Source organism: Hemiscyllium ocellatum, chromosome 38 (assembly GCF_020745735.1).
Source record: "Hemiscyllium ocellatum isolate sHemOce1 chromosome 38, sHemOce1.pat.X.cur, whole genome shotgun sequence".
In the NCBI taxonomy this organism is placed as follows: Eukaryota; Metazoa; Chordata; class Chondrichthyes; order Orectolobiformes; family Hemiscylliidae; genus Hemiscyllium; species Hemiscyllium ocellatum.
The window spans coordinates 32916589-32938094 of record NC_083438.1 but is presented as its reverse complement, the minus strand read 5'-3'; the positions used below and the strand labels follow the sequence as shown (position 1 = coordinate 32938094).

The following is a 21506-nucleotide window of genomic DNA, read 5'->3' as shown; positions in this document are numbered from 1 at the left end:
AGTCCCATAATCCCTCTAAACTGACCAAAGGTGAGTAACCACAGGTTGGAGGGAGATAGGAAGGGGGAGGGAGAGACAGACAGAGAGTGATAGAGAGAGAAAGACATAGTGTATTCGACCAGTGGTTAGCACTGCTGCCTCCCAGCGCCATTCCCCCCTAACCTACACATCCCTGGGCACTATGGGTAATTTAGCATGGCCAATCCACCCTAACCTGCACATCCCTGGACACTATGGGACAATTTAGCATGGCCAACCCACCCTAACCTACACATCTCTGAGCACTATGGGACAATTTAGCATGGCCAATCCACCCTAACCTACACATCCCTGGGCACTATGGGACAATTTAGCATGGCCAATCCCCCCTAACCTACACATCCCTGGGCACTATGGGACAATTTCCCATGGCCAATCCACCCTAACCTACACATCCCTGGGCACTATGGGACAATTTAGCATGGCCAATCCACCCTAACCTACACATCCCTGGGCACTATGGGACAATTTAGCATGGCCAATCCACCCTAACCTACACATCCCTGGGCACTATGGGACAATTTAGCATGGCCAATCCCCCCTAACCTACACATCCCTGGGCACTATGGGACAATTTAGCATGGCCAATCCACCCTAACCTGCACATCCCTGGGCACTATGGGACAATTTAGCATGGCCAATCCACCCTAACCTGCACATCCCTGGGCACTATGGGACAATTTAGCATGGCCAATCCACCCTAACCTACACATCCCTGGGCACTATGGGACAATTTAGCATGGCCAATCCACCCTAACCTGCACACCCCTGGGCACTATGGGACAATTTAGCATGGCCAATCCACCCTAACCTACACATTCCTGGATACTATGGGACAATTTAGCATGGCCATTCCCCCCTAACCTGCACATCCCTGGGCACTATGGGACAATTTAGCATGGCCAATCCCCCCTAACCTGCACATCCCTGGACACTCTGGGACAATTTAGCATGGCCAACCCACCCTAACCTACACATCTCTGAGCACTATGGGACAATTTAGCATGGCCAATCCACCCTAACCTACACATCCCTGGGCACTATGGGACAATTTAGCATGGCCAATCCACCCTAACCTACACATCCCTGGGCACTATGGGACAATTTAGCATGGCCAATCCACCCTAACCTACACATCCCTGGGCACTATGGGACAATTTAGCATGGCCAATCCCCCCTAACCTACACATCCCTGGGCACTATGGGACAATTTAGCATGGCCAATCCCCCCTAACCTACACATCCCTGGGCACTATGGGACAATTTAGCATGGCCAATCCACCCTAACCTGCACATCCCTGGGCACTATGGGACAATTTAGCATGGCCAATCCACCCTAACCTGCACATCCCTGGGCACTATGGGACAATTTAGCATGGCCAATCCACCCTAACCTGCACATCCGTGGGCACTATGGGACAATTTAGCATGGCCAATCCACCCTAACCTACACATCCCTGGGCACTATGGGACAATTTAGCATGGCCAATCCACCCTAACCTACACATCCCTGGGCACTATGGGACAATTTAGCATGGCCAATCCACCCAAACCTGCACATCCCTGGGCACTATGGGACAATTTAGCATGGCCAATCCACCCTAACATACACATCCCTGGACACTATGGGACAATTTAGCATGGCCAATCCACCCTAACCTACACATCCCTGGGCACTAGGGGACAATTTAGCATGGCCAATCCACCCTAACCTACACATCCCTGGACACTATGGGACAATTTAGCATGGCCAATCCACCCTCACCTGCACATCCCTGGGCACTATGGAACAATTTAGCATGGCCAATCCACCCTAACCTACACATCCCTGGGCACTATGGGACAATTTAGCATGGCCAATCCACCCTAACCTACACATCCCTGGGCACTATGGGTAATTTAGCATGGCCAATCCACCCTAACCTGCACATCCCTGGGCACTATGGGTAATTTAGCATGGCCAATCCCCCCTAACCTACACATCCCTGGGCACTATGGGACAATTTAGCATGGCCAATCCACCCTCACCTGCACATCCCTGGGCACTATGGGACAATTTAGCATGGCCAATCCCCCCTAACCTACACATCCCTGGGCACTAGGGGACAATTTAGCATGGCCAATCCACCCTAACCTACACATCCCTGGACACTATGGGACAATTTAGCATGGCCAATCCACCCTCACCTCCACCTCCCTGGGCACTATGGGACAATTTAGCATGGCCAATCCCCCTAACCTACACATCCCTGGGCACTATGGGACAATTTAGCATGGCCAATCCACCCTAACCTGCACATCCCTGGGCAGTATGGGTAATTTAGCATGGCCAATCCACCCTAACCTACACATCCCTGGGCACTATGGGTAATTTAGTATGACCAATCCACCCTAACCCGCACATCCCTGGGCACTATGGGTAATTTAGCATGGCCAATCCACCCTAACCTGCACATCCCTGGCACTATGGGTAATTTAGCATGGCCAATCCACCCTAACCTGCACATCCCTGGGCACTATGGGACAATTTAGCATGCCAATCCACCCTAACCTACACATCCCTGGGCACTATGGGTAATTTAGTATGACCAATCCACCCTAACCCGCACATCCCTGGGCACTATGGGTAATTTAGCATGGCCAATCCACCCTAACCTGCACATCCCTGGGCACTATGGGACAATTTAGCATGGCCAATCCACCCTAACCTACACTCCCTGGGCACTATGGGACAATTTAGCATGGCCAATCCACCCTAACCTACACATCCCTGGGCACTATGGGACAATTTAGCATGGCCAATCCACCCTAACCTACACATCCCTGGGCACTATGGGACAATTTAGCATGGCCAATCCACCCTAACCTGCACATCCCTGGGCACTATGGGACAATTTAGCATGGCCAATCCACCCTAACCTACACATCCCTGGACACTATGGGACAATTTAGCATGGCCAATCCACCCTCACCTGCACATCCCTGGGCACTATGGGACAATTTAGCATGGCCAATCCCCCCTAACCTACACATCCCTGGGCACTAGGGGACAATTTAGCATGGCCAATCCACCCTAACCTACACATCCCTGGACACTATGGGACAATTTAGCATGGCCAATCCACCCTCACCTGCACATCCCTGGGCACTATGGGACAATTTAGCATGGCCAATCCCCCCTAACCTACACATCCCTGGGCACTATGGGACAATTTAGCATGGCCAATCCACCCTAACCTGCACATCCCTGGGGACTATGGGTAATTTAGCATGGCCAATCCACCCTAACCTACACATCCCTGGGCACTATCGGTAATTTAGTATGACCAATCCACCCTAACCCGCACATCCCTGGGCACTATGGGTAATTTAGCATGGCCAATCCACCCTAACCTGCACATCCCTGGGCACTATGGGACAATTTAGCATACCCACCCTAACTGGCACTTTACTGTTCACCCAGGATGCAGGGGCTCGTCCTGAGGGAAGTGTTGACCAGGTCGGGCTGGTTGGATATTTGTAGAATGAGATTGTGGTCTTATTGTGATGTCCACGATTCCGAGGGAGCGAGCTGCTGAGATGATGGTGCCCCCCCTCCAACGTCCCCACACCCAGTGGGACAATTCCAAATGATGTGGACACAGACTCAGAGAAAAGGGGTCTCCCATTTAAGAACGGGAGAAGGAGAGATTTCCCAAAAGGTGGCCGGTCCGGGGAATTGTCTCCTGCAGGAGACTGGGCCGTCGAATATATTCACGGCTGCATTCGATAGTTTCGAGCGCTTAAATGGTGATGCACAAAGGGTGCCAGTGTACACCAGTCCATGAAAGTTAGACTGGGAGCTGTGACAAGCCATTATCGGAAGGATTTTATTAAACTGGAGAGCGTTCAGAAGGGATTTACCAGCATTTTGCGGGGAATGGACAGTTCACGGTATACAGAGAGGCTGGGACTTTATTCACTGGAGCGTAGGAGGTTGACCGTATAGACATTTATAAAATCATGAGGAGGGTATCGATAAGGTGTCTTTTCCCTTGGGTTGGGGATTTCAAGACGAGGGGGCATATTTTCCTAAGGCGAGAGGAGAAAGATTTAAAAACAAAGACAATGAGGGGGCATTTATTTTGCACAGAGATTGTGTGTGGACTGGCGTTCCTGAGGAAGTAGGGGAGGGGGGCGGTGTGGGGACAGTTACAACGTTTAAAAGACATTTGGATCAGGACAGGAGCAGGAAAGGGTTGGAGGGTAACGGGCCTAGTTTAGTTTGGGATTATGGTTGGCGGGAGTGGATGTTTCCGTGCTGTAGGACTCAGTCAGTCATATTCAGGTCTTCATTGTCAAAAAAAAAACTATTTGAGGTCAGAAGCGAGGATGTCTTATCACGGTGCTACAGGGCCTTAGGGAGAGCACGGCTGGAGAGTTGTGGGTAGTTTCGGTGTCCCTGGCTAAGAAAGGATATGGGGCCTCATTCCTAATGAAAGGCTTATGCCCGAAACGTCGATTCTCCTGCTCCTTGGATGCTGCCTGACCTGCTGCGCTTTTCCAGCACCACTCTAAGCTTGACTCTGATCTCCAGCAGTCCCCACTTTTGCCTAAGGGTTCGGGGAATCTCTGACCAGGGGAAACACAGCCCCCCGGTACACGGGATAACATCATTCAGGACCGGGATCAGGAAAGATTCAGAGAGGAACAAACCTGTGGAGTTCTCTACTGTGGAGACCAGGCTATTGAATAGATACTAGAAGTCTCAGTTTGAAAGGCATCGGGTGGTGGGGGGTGGGGGGGGACGAGCGGGGAAATTAGGAGATCGAATATCATCCATGATCGCTCTGAAAGGCAAGAACAGGCTCCAAGGGCCGAATGGCCTTGATCTAGTTTGTGAGGAACAGGCAGGAACGCAGAGTTGAAGCCACAATCAGGTCAGAAAGCGTTCGGTACTTTATTGGTCAGAACATTGAGTATCGGAGTTGGGAGGTCATGTTGTGGCTGTATAGGTCACTGGCTCAGCCACTTTTGCGTTTAGTTCCGGTCTCCCTGCTACAGGAAGGATGTTGTGAAAGGGTTCAGGAAAGATTTACAAGGAGGTTACCGGAGTTGTGCAACAGGAAAAGGCTGAAGTGGCTGGGGCTACAGGTCACACTCTGTTATAACATGACAGTTATGTTCCTCTGTGGTCTCATGCTATCCAAAGTTACGCTGTAGGAGATCACTCGTGGTTTAATCAGTGTATCCGTTCAGTAGAAGGTCCAAACAGCGTCCACAATTCGTCAATCACATTGGAGCCAATTTGCACAGATGAAATGCTCCTTATAGCAGAGCCATCTGTATTTTCCCTGGAGCGTTGGAGGCTGAGGGGTGACCTTATAGAGGTTTATAAAACCATGAGGGGCCTGAATAGTGTAAATAAACAAGGTCTTTTCCCTGAGGTGGGAAAGCTCAAGGGGCATAGGTTTAGGGTGAGAGGGGAAAGATATAAGGGGCAACTTTTTCACACAGAAGGTGGTACGTGTATGGAATGAGCTGCCAGAGGATGTGGTGGAGGCTGGTACAATTGTAACATTTAAAAGGCATCTGGACGGGTATACGAATAGGAAGGGTTCAGAGGTGAAAGGGAAGAATCCCCCATGTATATACACACACACACACAGATACTCACACAGACACAGATACACATACACATACAGTCACACAGACACGGATATACACACACAGACACAGATACAGATACACATACAGTGACACAGACACAGATATACACACACACAGATACAGATACACATACAGTCACACAGATACAGATACACATACAGTCACACAGACACAGATATACACACACAGCCACAGATACAGACACTCAGTCAGACACACTCACACACACAAATGCACAGAGACACACACACAGAATCGATATGAAACCATTGACTGGAGAATGTACAAACTCCACACAGACAGTTGCCTGAGGCTGGAATCGAATCTGGGCCCTGGCACTGTGAGGCAGCATTGCTAGCCACTGAACTAACCCGTGCTCACAAATGCATTGGTGGTCATCCTCCAGGATTTTATAGCCTCTGGAAGTGCCCCTGCAGACTGGAGGGTACCTAATGTCACTCCAATATTCAAAGAGGGAGGGAGAGAGAAACCAGGGAATTATAGACCAGTAAGCCCAACGTCGGGAGTAGGGAAAAATCTCAAATCCATTCTCAAGGACTTCATATTGTAGCATTTTGAAAGCAGTGGCAGGGTCAGCCGGAGTCAGCATGGATTTATGATGGGGAGAGCATGCTTGATCAATCTGTTGGAATTCTATGAGGAGAGTTGACCAGGGGGAGCCAGTCGATGTGGTATATTTGGACTTTCAGAAAGCCTTTGACAAGTTCCAACATAAGAGATTATTGTGCAAGATTAAAGCACATGGGATTGGGGGAGGTGTACTGAGATGAAGAGGAAGCTGTTTGGCAGAGAGGAAACAAAGGGTAGGAATTAATGGTGCCCTTTTCAAATTGGCAGGCAGTAACTGGTGGGGTGCCACAGGGTTTGGTGCTGGGACCCTAGCCTTTCACAATATACATCAATGATTTAGATGCAGGGAATAAAATGCAACATCTCAAATGTTTACAGGTGATACCAAGTTGGATGGGAGGATGAACTATGGGGCAGCATGGTGGCTCAGTGGTCAGCACTGCTGCCTCACCACACCAGGGACCCAGGTTCGATTCCCGCCTCAGGCGACTGTCTGTGAGGAGTTTGCACATTCTCCCCGTGTCTGTGCAGGTTTGTTCCGGTTTCCTCCCACAGTCCAAAGATGTGCAGGTCAGGGTGGATTGGCCATGCTAAATTGCCTGCAGTGTTAGGTGCATTAGTCAGAGGGAAATGGGTCTGGGTGAGTTACTCTTCGGAGGCCCCTTGTGGGCTTGTTGGGCCCAAGGGCTTGTCTCCACACTACAGGGAATCTAATCTAAACTATGACGATGACACAGAGATCCTCCAGCATGATCTGGACAGATTGGGTGAGTGGACAAATCAATTCCAGATGCAGTATAATTTGGATAAATCTGAGGTTATTCACTTTGGAATCAAAAACAAGATTACCACCTGAAGGGGTGTACATTGGGAGAAGGGAGCGTGTAGAGGGACCTGGATGTACCAGTTGCTGAAGGTAGGCTTGCAGGAGCAGTAGGCGCTACAGCATGGAAATGGTTTGTTGGCCTTCACTGTGAGAGGTTTCGAGTCCAGGAGCAGGGATGTGTTGTTGCAGTTATACAGGGCCTTGGGGAGGCCCCACCGAGAGTATTGTAGGCAGGTCTGGACTCCTTTTCTGAGGAAGGATACCCTTGCTCCTGAGGGAGTGCAGCGAGGGTTTACCCAGGATGGTTCCAGCGATGGGGGACTGACGCACGGGGAGAGACTGACCAGGTTAGGATTGTTTTCACTGGAGTTCAGACGGGTGAGGGGGAGGAGGAGGGGGCCTCATAGAGGCTTCTAAAATGTTAACAGGATGGGACAGGGTCGATGCAGGGAGGAGGTTCCCGATGGTGGGACAGGGTCGATGCAGGGGGGAGGTTCCCGACGGTGGGACAGGGTCGATGCAGGGAGGAGGTTCCCGACGGTGGGACAGGGTCGATGCAGGGAGGAGGTTCCCGATGGTGGGACAGGGTAGATGCAGGGAGGAGGGTCCCGCTGGTGGGACAGGGTCGATGCAGGGAGGAGGGTCCCGATGGTGGGACAGGGTCGATGCAGGGAGGAGGTTCCCGATGGTGGGACAGGGTAGATGCGGGGAGGAGGTTCCCGATGGTGGGACAGGGCAGATGCAGGGAGGAGGTTCCCGATGGTGGGACAGGGTCGATGCAGGGAGGAGGTTCCCGATGGTGGAACAGGGTCGATGCTGGGAGGAGGTTCCTGATGGTGGGACAGGGTCGATGCAGGGAGGAGGTTCCCGATGGTGGGACAGGGTCAATGCTGGGAGGAGGTTCCCGATGGTGGGACAGGGTCAATGCTGGGAGGAGGGTCCCAATGGTGGGTGGGTCCAGATCCGGGGGTGGGGTCACACTCTGAGGATTCGGGGTGGGCCATTTAGGACAGAGATGAGGAGACATTTCCTCACCCAGAGAGTGGGGAGCCTGTGGGATTCATTCCCACGGGAAGGAGCTGGTCAAAACAGTGAATATGTTCAAGAGGCGACTAGATACAGCACGTGGGGGCGAATGGGGTCAAAGGTTACAGGGAGAAAGCAGGATGTTGGGTTGGACGGTCAGCCATGATGGTGATGGATGGGGGAGCAGGGCCGAATGGCCTCCTATCTTATATGAAATGGAGTGAGTCTGGTATTCCTGTGTTTCTGCCTGGATCTCCTCTCCCTGTGTTTGCCGGGTAACTGCTTGTAATAAATCACTTGAACAAACCTCACACCCCTGGGCTGTTACTGGCTCTGGGCAGGTCACTGTTACAGGTTGGGGCTGTGGGCAGGATGTCCTGCTGGAGACCACTGTCCTGGGATCGCTAGGAGAGCGAGTGCATTGTATTTTACCGCCCTGTGGGTGGGGCGAGCCTGGGCAAATAGTCTCCGTGCAAGCCAAACAAACCAGAGGGTGGTACATGTATGGAATGAGCTGCCAGAGGAAGTGGTGGAGGCTGGTACAATTACAGCATTTAAAAGGCATCTGGATGGGTATATGAATAGGAAGGGTTTGGAGGGATATAAGACCATGAGACATAGGAGTGGAAGTAAGGCCATTCGGCCCATCAAGTCCACTCCGCCATTCAATCATGGCTGATGGGCATTTCAACTCCACTTACCAGCGTTCTCCCCGTGGCCCTTAATTCCTCGAAACATCAAGAATCTATCGATCTCTGCCTTGAAGACATTTAGCGTCCCGGCCTCCACTGCACTCTGCGGCAATGAATTCCACAGGCCCACCACTCTCTGGCTGAAGAAATGTCTCCGCATTTCTGTTCTGAATTGACACCCTCTAATTCTAAGGCTGTGTCCAGGGGTCCTAGTCTCCTCGCCTAACGGAAACAATTTCCTAGCGTCCACCCTTTCCAAGCCATGTATTATCTTGTAAGTTTCTATTAAGTCTCCCCTTAATCTTCTAAACTCCAATGAATACAATCCCAGGATCCTCAGCCGTTCCTCGTATGTTAGACCAAACATATGGGCCGGGTGCTGGCAAATGGGACTAGATTGGGTTAGTGTGGGAAAAGATCTGCCACCCGGCCTACCCACAGTAGGCCCACACACAACATAGGAAAGCAAACTTGGCCAGAAACACCCAGAATGCCTCAGCAAGGGACCAAATAGGCTGACAAGCAAAACCAGACAGCACTCACAGACTAGGGAATACACTTCCCAAAACCCACTAACAATTCCCGGTCAACGCAGCTGTCCCAAAGCTAGACAAAGGACAGGTCAGACGGAGAGACACCGCCAAGGACCTCGTTCCCAGGACAGGAACAATAGAAGCACCTGACAGTTTTAGAGGAGACATTCTCGCCGGCCTGCAGAGAGCTGGAATCTCCTGACCCTACTCACACTGTCAGGATGGTGCTTTGTATCAGGACCTAGGACACTTATCCAATAACTGGTTTCCAATTACCATCATTAGATTAGATTAGATTAGATTACTTATAGTGTGGAAACAGGCCCTTTGGCCCAACAAGTCCACACCGACCCACCGAAGCGCAACCCACCCATACCCCTACATTTACCCCTTACCTAACACTACGGGCAATTTAGCATGGCCAATTCACCTGACCCGCACATCTTTGTGACTGTGGGAGGAAACTGGATTGCTTAATTTCCAAACTTGGCGATGCCGGTGTTGGACTGGGGTGTACAAAGTTAAAATTCACCCAACCCCAGGTTATAGTCCAACAGGTTTAATTGGAAGCACTAGCTTTCGGAGCGACGCTCCTTCATCAGGTGATGGTGGAATTAGGGTTAGAAGGAGCAGCGCTCCGAAAGCTAGTGCTTCCAAATAAACCTGTTGGACTATAACCTGGTGTTGTGTGATTTTTAACTTAATTTCCAAACACGTTGTATCTTTCCCCATTTTAATTGACCTCATTGTACAAGATTCCTATAAAACCTGGCTTCATCCTCAGCTTGAGGAAGAGACTTCTCGGCTATCTGGACGGACTGTCCGTGCTGTTTCAGCTTCGGAAATTTCTCTTCCGTGATATCGTTGTGCTAATATACTGGTTGTTAATTTCACTTCTAGCTGTGCTTTGTGATCTCTAACTTATTGGGCTAATTTCTCCGACAGTTAGGATATCTGGTTGGCATCGATGAGTTGGACATAAGGATGTGTTTCTATGGTGTACAGCTCTATGACTCAACGCTGCCTCTCTCTCTCTCTCTCACACACACACACAAACCTTCAACGCAATCTGTTGCAATGGATCACAGAGGGTTGGCTGAGTTCACTTTTTTTTGCAAATGGTGGCGTGGATTTGGAATCGTCCGTGAGGAACCCTCCCACCTGTGGCAAACCTGCCTTCCTGTGGGTTTTAGGCGTGCATTGATGAGAGGAGGCTTGTGGGAAAAAGACAGGTGGAGGACATTTCTCCCAGAGCATGACCTTTCAGATTCCCCATGCTCCAGCCAATATTGTCCTTTAAGGAGTGACTCGCTGTGAGCCCAGAGTCACATGTATTCTCATCGAATCCCGACAGTGTGGAAACAGGATCTGTGGCGCAACAAATCCACCCCAACCAGCCCCCATGAAGAGTAAGCCACCCAGACCCATTCCACTACCCTATTACTTTGCAGTTAATCCTGACTAGCTGCACCTCCCTGAACACTATGGGCAATATAACTCACCTTAACCTGCACATCCCTGGGTACTATGGCACGGCCAATTCACTCCACACAGACAGTTGCCTGAGGCTGGAATCGAACCGCGGACCAGCAGCAGTGCTAACCACTGAACCACCATACTGCCCCAGAGTAGGTGAAGCACACAGGCATGACTGATTTCCTTCGGGACATAACTAAACCAGATAGGCTTTCCCGACATCCAATGCAAGAGTGGGATTGGACTGAATCTCCGACTGCTAGCTTGGGATTGGGAATCACGAGGTCAATGGCAATCCCAGAATGGGATTAGAATAGTTTCTGACCATGGTTTACTGAGGACCCTTTATCTGTGTTGGGGAACCTGAGAACATCGACCCCCATCAATCCCTAAAGGGAGCACAATCAGGGCTGTCGCAAAGTCAGGCTGCTTCCCCCTGGGCGCAGATGGTCAAGGGGGGAGATGGAATCAGACCGTTCAAACCACCCCCCTTCTTGATTTTGATCAAGTCAATGAGAAGACACTGTTCCCAGGTTCTAATAGGGGCTGGAGGGGGTCACAGAGATAGGGAGGGGGGTAGGGGATGGAGGGGGTTACAGAGATAGGGAGGGAATGTAGGGGCTGGAGAGGGTTACAGAGATAGGGAGGGGGTGTAGGGGCTGGAGGGGGTTACAGAGATAGGGAGGGAATGTAGGGGCTGGAGAGGGTTACAGAGATAGGGAGGGGTGTAGGGGTTGGAGGGGGGTTACAGAGATAGGGAGGGGGTGTAGGGGCTGGGGTGGGTTACAGAGATAGGGAGGGGGGTAGGGGCTGGAGGGGATTACAGAGATAGGGAGGGGGGTGTAGGGACTGGATGGGGTTACAGAGATAGAGAGGGGTGTAGGGGCTGGAGGGGATTACAAAGATAGGGAGGGGGTGTAGGGGCTGGAGGGGATTACAGAGATAGGGAGGGGGTGTAGGGACTGGAGGGGGTTACAGAGATAGGGAGGGGGTGTAGGGGCTGGAGGGGGTTACAGAGATAGGGAAGGGGTGTAGGGGCTGGAGGGGGTCACAGAGATAGGGAGGGAGTGTGGGGGCTGGAGGGGGTTACAGAGATAGAGAGGGGGTGTAGGGACTGGAGGGGGTTACAGAGATAGGGAGAGGGTGTAGGGGCTGGAGGGGGTTACAGAGATAGGGAGGGGGTTACAGAGATAGGAAGGGTGCAGGGGCTGGAGGAGATTACAGAGATAGAGAGGGTGTTACAGAGACATGGAGGAGGTGACAGAGATAGGGAGGGAATGTAGGGGCTGGAGGAGGTTACAGAGATAGGGAGAGGGTGTAGGGGTTAGAGGGGGTTACAGAGATAGGGAGGGGATGTAGGGGTTAGAGGGGGTTACAGAGATAGGGAGGGGATGTAGGGGCTGGAGGAGGTTACAGAGATAGGGAGGAGGTTACAGAGATAGGGAGGGGGTGTAAGTGCTGGAGGGTGGTACAGAGATAGGGAGGGGGTGTTGGGGCTGGAGGGGGTTACGGAGGTAGGGAGGGGGTTACAGAGCTAGGGAGGAGGTTACAGAGATAGGGAGGGAGTTACAGAGATAGGGAGGGGGGTTTAGGGGCTGGAGGGGGTTACAGAGATAGGGAGGGGGGGTTTAGGGGCTGGAGGGGGTTACAGAGATAGGGAGTGGGTGTAGGGGCTGGAGGGGGTTACAGAGATAGGGAGGAGTGTAGGGGCTGGAGGGGGTTACCGAGATAGGGATCGGTTACAGAGATAGGGAGGGGGTTACAAAGATAGGGAGGTGTGTAGGGGCAGGAAGGGGGTGACAGAGATAGGGAGGGGGTGTAGGGGCTGGAAGAGGTTACAGAGATAGGGAGGGGGTGTAGGGGCTGGAAGAGGTAATCATAGGGAGTGTGTGTAGGGGGAATGTGAGGAGAATTATTGCTGGAATGGGAATGGGAGTTTGGAAATCGAGTTGTTGCTGGCTGGGAGGTGAGTGACAGGGAGCAGGCCGGTAAACTTTGATTGAGTCAGGGTTGGGACATAGGCAGCAATAATGTGGAGATGTTCTGTCTTCCCGCTCTGTGGAAATGATCCCACGGGCAGGAATTGGAATCCGATTCAGGCTGGGGGGACGATGGGGGGAACGAGCATCCACTGGGGAGGTGGGAATCAGTATCCTGGGACCGAAATCCATTCCCTAATCAACATCAGTGGAAAGACAGGTAGAGTGTTGGTGTATTCCTGACTGTGGGAGCTTTCTGTCCCCACCTTGCGGGCGGCACTTCCCACATTGGGGCAGTGACCACACTTCCAAACCCAATATGCCCAGTCCGTTGTCGAGTGAAATGCAAGGTGCTGAGGGGCGCTAGAGAAATGCACCTCTACCAAGCCTGACCGAGGTTATGGCAAAGCTGGTAAAACCCTGCCGCCAGTCGGGGATACAGACTCCCCTGTTTCCAACCCAGTCCCAGAAATTCCTCACATATGAGATCACATTCCAAGTAATGCGGTTCATTTTGGATTCAGTTACCACAGCCAGGCTAACAGAGAATAATATTTCACTTTCTTGATTATGTTGGAATGTTTTTCAGAATGTTCCCAGCCACTCGATGCACATATTCTTATACTTAAGTCAGTTTTATTTCATCGATAATGTAGCTTTTTAAACGCCTCGTCCATGTAACACTGTTTACAATGTCGATATTTTGAGGATCATGTTAGTGCTGTGGAAAAAGTCATTGTACAATAGACTCACAGAGATGTACAGCACGGAAACAAGACCCTTCGGCCCAACCCGTCCGTGCCGACCAGATATCCCAACCCAATCTAGTCCCACCTGCCAGCACCCGGCCCATATCCCTCCAAACCCTTCCTATTCATATACCCATCCAGATGCCTCTTAAATGTTGTAATTGTACCAGCCTCTACCACTTCCTCTGGCAGCTCATTCCATACACATACCACCCTCTGCGTGACAAAGTTGCCCCTTCGGTCCCTTTTATATCTTTCCCCTCTCACCCTATACGCATGCCCCTCTAGTTCTGGACTCCCCCTCCCCTATTGACGTACAGCGGGACCTGGGTGTTCAGGCCCATTGTCCCCTGAAAGTGGTAACGCAGCTCAGTAGAGTGGTTAAGAAGGCATACGGCACGCTTTCCTTCATTGGGTGGGGTATTGAGTGCAAGAGTTGGCGGGTCATGTTACAGTTGTGTAGGACTTCTGTTCGGGCCACGTTCTGATCGCCACATTACCGAAAGGATGTGGAGGCTTTGGAGAGGGTGCAGGGGAGGTTCACCAGGGTGTTGCCTGGGATGGAGGGTGCTGGCGATGAGGAGAGGTTGGTGGACATTCGGATTCTTTTCATTAGAAAGATGGAGGTTGAGGGGAGGGGCCTGACTGAGGCCTACACAATCATGAGAGGGATAGGCAGGGTGGATAGCAAGTAGCTTTCCCCCAGAGTGGGGGAGCTCAATGACTAGGGGTCACGGGTTCAAGGTGAGATGGGAAAGGTTTAAGGGAGATGTGTGTGGGAAGTTCTTCATGCAGAGGGTGGTGGGTGCCTGGAACGCGATGCCAGGGGAGGGGGTAGAAGCGGGCACCATAGCATCATTTAAGATGTATCCAGACAGATACATGAATGGGCAGGGAACAGGGGGAGACAGATCCTTAGGAAATAGGCAGCAGGTTTGGATAGAGGATCTGGATCAGCACAGGCTTGGATGGGCTGAAGGGCCTGTTCCTGTGCTGTAATGTTCTTTGTACCCTGGGGAAAAGATGTTTATTCACCCCCTCGTTCTCTTAACTCTTCTTCCAGAGAGTAAAGACCAAAGCTCTTTTCATAAAACAAACCTCTCCATCTCTGGAATCATCCACTGATCTAGCCCCAATGCAGTTTCCAATCTCCAGGCGATCAGAAATATATGCAGCATTCCAGCGTGGTCTCACTAAACACCTAGCACAGTTGCAACAACACATCCTTACGTTTATATTCCATTCATTTCGCAGTAAGTAATAAAATTCCATTGGCCTTGTTACCTGCTCCAGCAACAATGGACAATTCCTGCAACAATTCTCGGCTCTGAGCACTCAGAACTTGCTCTCTGTTCAGATAACAAAATGCCTCTCCATTTCGCTGGCCAGAATGGATAAGCTCGCATTTATCCACGTTCAATTCCACATGGCTCATCCATTTGTCCTAATTGTAATTTACACCACCATTCACTGTGTGCAAACCTGAAACCCCGTTCCCTCTGTAAGCCCGCACTCCCGTTGATTATTTTGTAATGGGAACTGACTCTCCCCATTCTGACTGGATCCCTCATGATTTTGAGTGTCTCTTAACCCTCTTGAGGTTCCTCATCCTTGGAATCTTTTCCATCCATCCTTTCTGCACTCCCTCTGAAGCCTTTAGAGTCATACAGCACGGAAACAGACCCGTCCATGCCGACCAGATATCCCAACCCAACCCAGTCCCACCTGCCAGCACCCGGCCCATATCCCTCCAAACCCTTCCTATTCATATACCTATCCAAATGCCTTTTAAATGCTGTAATTGTACCAGCCTCCACCACATCCTCTGGCAGCTCATTCCATACACGTACCACCCTCTGTGTGAGAAAGTTGTCCCTTTTATATCTTTCCCCTCTCACCCTAAACCTATGCCCTCTAGTTCTGGACTCCCCCACCCCAGGGAAAGGACCTTGTCCATTTATCCTATCCATGTCCCTCATGATTTTATAAACCTCTGTAAGGTCACCCCTCAGCCTCCGACGCTCCAAGGAAAAGATCCCATGTTATCAGCCTCTCCCTGTTGCTCAAATGCTACATTTTGGTAAATTTTTTCTGCTCCCCCTCCAATTTAATAATAATAAAAATAAAATCCAAAGATGTGCAGGTCAGGTGAATTGGCCATGCTAAGTTGCCCATAGTGTTAGGTGCATTAGTCAGGGGTAAATACAGGGTAGGGGAATGGGTCTGGGTGGGTTACTGTTCGGAGGGTCAGTGTGGACTTGTTGGGCCGAAGGGCCTGTTTCCACACTGTCGGGAATTCTAATCGAATCCTATTGTGGGGTGACCAGGATTGTAGGCAGTATTCGAAAAGGTGGCCTCACTAATGTCCTACACAGCCTGAACATGACCTCCAAACTCCTCTACTCAAAGGTCTGAGCAATAAAGGTAATGTGCTGAACAATTTCTTAACCAGTCGGTCTACCTGTGACCCTGAGGTCACTCTCTGTTTGACAACCCTTCTCAGGGCCCTACCATTGACTGTCCTTTCAATCCTTGCTGATGTGTAATGTCCAGGATGAGGTCATTCAGTCCATCGAACCAAGACCACCCTCCAACATGGGCACGCCTGAGTAAACACTTCAATATTTGTGTCCTACCCCACCCCCATAATTCTGTTTTCCCACTGGAAATAAGAAATCTATCAATCTGTACATTAAACGTCACTGAAAACTGAGCTTCCACAGCCCTCTGTGGGAAAGATTAGATTAGATGCCCTCGAGTGTAGAAACAAGCCCTTCAGCCCAACAAGTCCATACTGACCCTTCAAAGAGCAACCCACCCAGACCCATTTCCATCTGACTAATGAAGCTAATACTATGGGACAATTTAGCATGGCCAATCCACCCTAACCTGCACATCCCTGGGCACTATGGGACAATTTAGCATGGCGAATCCACCCTAACCTGCACATCCCTGGGCACTATGGAACAATTTAGCATGGCCAATCCACCCTAAACTACACATCCCTGGGCACTATGGGACAATTTAGCATGGCCAATCCACCCTAACCTGCACATCCCTGGGCACTATGGGTAATTTCCCATGGCCAATCCACCCTAACCTGCACATCCCTGGGCACTATGGGTAATTTCCCATGGCCAATCCACCCTAACCTGCACATCACTGGGCACAATGGGTAATTTCCCATGGCCAATCCACCCTAACCTGCACATCCTTGGGCACAATGGGTAATTTCCCATGGCCAATCCACCCTAACCTGCACATCCCTGGGCACAATGGGACAATTTCCCATGGCCAATCCACCCTAACCTGCACATCCCTGGGCACAATGGGACAATTTCCCATGGCCAATCTACCCTAACCTGCACATCTTTGGAGTGTGGGAGGAAACCGGAGGAAACCCACACAGACACTGGGAGAGTGTGCAAACTCCACACAGGCAGACAGAAGCCTGAGGCTGGGATTGAACCCGGGTCCCTGGTGCGATGAGGCAGCAGTGCTAACCACCGAGCTACCATGCCACCCCAATTCCAAAGATTCATGCCTCTCCCAATAAAGCCTTTCCTCCTCGTCTCAGACCAAAATCTTAGAATCCCTACTGTATGGACACAGGCCCTTCAGCCCAACAAATCCAAACCAAACCTCCGAGGTGTATACCATCCAGAACTATTACCCATTACTCTACATTTACCCCTGACTAATGCACCTAACCTGCACATCCCTGGGCACTATGGGACAATTTAGCATGGCCAATCCATCCTAACCTACACATCCCTAGACACTATGGAACAATTTAGCATGGCCAATCCATCCTAACCTACACATCCCTAGACACTATGGAACAATTTAGCATGGCCAATCCACCCTAACCTGCACATCCCTAGACACTATGGAACAATTTAGCATGGCCAATCCACCCTAACCTACACATCCCTGGGCACTGTGGGACAGTTTAGAACAGCCAATTCACCCTAACCTGCACATCCCTGGACACTATGGGACAATTTAGCATGGCCAATCCACCCTAACCTGCACATCCTTGGGCACTATGGGACAATTTAGCATGGCCAATCCACCCTAACCTGCACGTCCCTGGGCACTATGGGACAATTTAGTATGGCCAATCCACCCTAACCTGCACATCCCTGGACACTATGGGACAATTTAGCATGGCCAATCCACCCTAACCTGCACATCCCTGGGCACTATGGGACAATTTAGAACAGCCAATCCACCCTAACCTGCACATGCCTGGACACTATGGGACAATTTAGCATGGCCAATCCACCCTAACCTGCACATCCCTGGGCACTATGGGACAATTTAGAACAGCCAATCCACCCTAACCTGCACGTCCCTGGGCACTATGGGACAATTTAGAACAGCCAATCCACCCTAACCTGCACATCCCTGGGCACTATGGGACAATTTAGCACGGCCAATCCACCCTAACCTGCACATCCCTGTGCACTATGGGACAATTTAGCATGGCCAATCCACCCTAACCTGCATATCCCTGGACACTATGGGACAATTTAGCATGGCCAATCCACCCTAACCTGCACATCCCTGTGCACTATGGGACAATTTAGAACAGCCAATCCACCCTAACCTGCACATCCCTGGACACTATGGGACAGTTTAGCATGGCCAATCCACCCAAACCTGCACATCCCTGGGCACTATGGGACAATTTAGAACAGCCAATCCACCCTAACCTGCACATCCCTGGGCACTATGGGACAATTTAGCACGGCCAATCCACCCTAACCTGCACATCCCTGTGCACTATGGGACAATTTAGCATGGCCAATCCACCCTAACCTGCACATCCCTGGACACTATGGGACAATTTAGCATGGCCAATCCACCCTGACCTGCACATCCCTGGGCACTAAGGGACAATTTAGCATGGCCAATCCACCCTAACCTACACATCCCTGGGCACTATGGGTAATTTCCCATGGCCAATCCACCCTAACCTGCACATCTTTGAACTATGGGAGGAAACTGGAGCACCCAGAGGAAACTCAAGTAGACACAGGGAGAATGTGCAAACTCCACACAGACAGATAGACACCCGAGGCTGGAATCGAACCCAGGTGCCTAGTGCTGTGAGACAGCATTGCTAACCCACTGAGCCACCATGCTGCCCCCACCTATGACATCCCCTTTATTTTTAAATTCTGGACCCCTCCGCTCCAACCAGTGAAAGCATCCTGTCTGCACCTACCCTGTTAATCTCCAGATGGATTTTGTTGGTCTCAGTGAGATTACCTCTCAGTCTGTGAGATTGTGGTGAATACCAGCCCAATGCCTTCACAAAGGGAGTCCGAAGAAGCCTGGGAAAGGTTCCCTGCTCCCCCCCCCCAGCTCAGTTAGATCTCGTTCCTTTCACAAATTCAGCAGCACCCCCAGTTCTTGTACTGAATGTCTCTGTGATTAATGCAGATTGTCTGCTTTATTAATGCAGCACATTTTACACCCAGGACCCCTGGACATATTGACTTCTCTCTCCCATATCCTGTCTTCAGTTTTCAACAAGCAAATCACACCAGGTCCGGCTGAAGCTCCGGGCCCCACTTTACTGATTCTGTTTCTCTCTTTCTCCTTTAATCATTCCATCTCTCTCCTTTACTCACTCTATTTTTCTCTCTCTCTCTTGTATTTAATCTGATTCTCTCTGTACTTTACTAACTCCATTTATTTCTCTTTCTCCTTCTGTCATTCACTGAATTTATTTTCCTCTGTCTCTGTCTCTCTCTCTCTCTCCCTCCTATACTCTTTCCGCTTCTGTCCCTCTCTCCTTCACTCCTTCATCTCTCTCTCTCCTATACTCATTCCATCTCTCTCTCCTTCAGTCCTTCATCTCGCTCTCTCCTTCACTCCTTCATCTCTCTCTCCTTCACCTCTCTCTCTCCTATACTCATTCCATCTCTCTCTCCTTCAGTCCTTCATCTCTCTCTCTCCTTCACTCCTTCATCTCTCTCTCTCTCCTATACTCATTCCATTTTTCTCTCTCTCCTTCACTCTTTCATCTCTCTCTCTTTCACTCCTTCATCTCTATCTCTCTTCTCTATTCAATCCACTTCTCTCTCTCTCCTTCAGTCCTTTGTCTCTCTCTCCTTCACTCCTTCATCTCTACCTCTCTCCTATACTCATTCCATCTCTCTCTCCTTCACTCCTTCATCTCTCTCTCTCCTATACTCATTCCATCTCTCTCTCTTTATCTCTCTCTCTCTCTCCTGTACTCATTCCATCTCTCTCTCTCTCTCTCCCTCTCTCCTTCATCTCTCTCTCTCTCCTATACTCACTCATTCCACTTCTCTCTCTCTCTCCTTTACGTCTTTATCTCTCTCTCTTTCTCTCCTATACTCATTTCATTTCTCTCTCTCTCTCCTTCACTCCTTCATCTCTCTCTCTCTTCTCTATTCAATCCACTTCTCTCTCTCTCCTTCAGTCCTTCGTCTCTCTCTCTGTCCTTCACTCCTTCATCTCTATCTGTCTCCTATACTCATTCCATCTCTCTCCCTCTCTCTCTCCTATACTCATTCCACTTCTCTCTCTCTCTCCTTTACGACTTTATCTCTCTCTCTCTCTCTCTCTCTCCTATACTCATTCCACTTCTCTCTCTCTCTCCTTTACGACTTTATCTCTCTCTCTCTCTCTCTCTCTCCTATACTCATTTCATTTATCTCTCTCTGTTGAAAATGGGAGATGTGATGACATCCCTGAATCAGTTGAACCGAGGGAGACTCCCTCTTACTGGTAAACCGCAATTTGCGGTTGTTCAGATCCCGGGCAGTTATCCAAGGGACAGAGAGAGAGAGAGAGAGAGATGTAGGGCTAATCACAGTGTTATATGTTGTTACTGTCACATCCAGAAAAGTAAATAAGTTCAGAGGTTCAGAACTTACCATAGCCGAGGAAGGCACAGAGCACAAGGATGAGGGCAGGCTGGAGGTGCATAGTGAGGGCTGTCAGTGCAGACAGGGATTGAAGGCAGTTTCCTGGAGGGCAGTATTATAAACACAGGAAAACTGGGCGTTGTGATTACATTTCCAGCCTCCAGGATCTACCTCTCACACACTCTCAAAACAAAACGTTGTGACACTCTGGGTGAAAACTCTCTCAGATGCCGGGGCTGAGTGAGGAGGGACCATCCTACTTTCTGTTTAAAAGCCGGAAAACAATTTGAAAAAAATAGCTTCGGAAAATCCTCTGGCAGCCAAGTCAGTCTCTCACACAGTGGGGAACACTGCCGACCGCTCCACCCTGAACTTCAGCACAGCAACGGGAGAGCCAGCATCACACACACACAAACATACACAAACATACAGACACACACACACACACACACACAGACACACACACACACACACACAAACACATACAGACACACACACACACACACAGATACAGACACACACAGAGACAGATACAGACACAAACATACAGACACACAGACAGATACAGACACACACAGACAGATACAGACACACAGAGAGACAGATACAGACACACAAACATACAGACACACACACAAACATACAGAAACACACACAGACACACAGACATACAGATACACACAGAGACAGATACAGACACACAAACATACAGGCACACACTCAGATCCAAACACACAGACACACAAACATACAAACGCACACTGACACAGACACACAAACATACAGACACACACACAAACATATAGACACACATACACACACAGACACACAAACATACAAACACACACACACATACACACACAGACACACAAACATACAGACACACACATACACAGATACGCAAACATACAGACACATACACACAGACAGACACACACACATACACACAGACACAAACATACAGACACACACACATAGACATACACAGACATAGACACACACAGAGACAGATATCCACACATACACATACAGACATAG

General features: G+C 50.1%; 1 protein-coding gene across 1 annotated transcript in view; it reads right to left on the bottom strand.

The window, feature by feature from the left end:
* The window catches only part of LOC132833948 (uncharacterized), a 32831-nt gene extending 12036 nt beyond the window's left edge, over positions 1-20795 (bottom strand). The window contains exon 1 of the mRNA XM_060852635.1: positions 20478-20795. Within this exon, the coding sequence (XP_060708618.1) occupies positions 20478-20529 (52 nt within the window). The 5' untranslated portion in view covers positions 20530-20795. The remainder of the gene's footprint in view (positions 1-20477) is intronic.
* Positions 20796-21506: the final 711 nt, after the last annotated feature.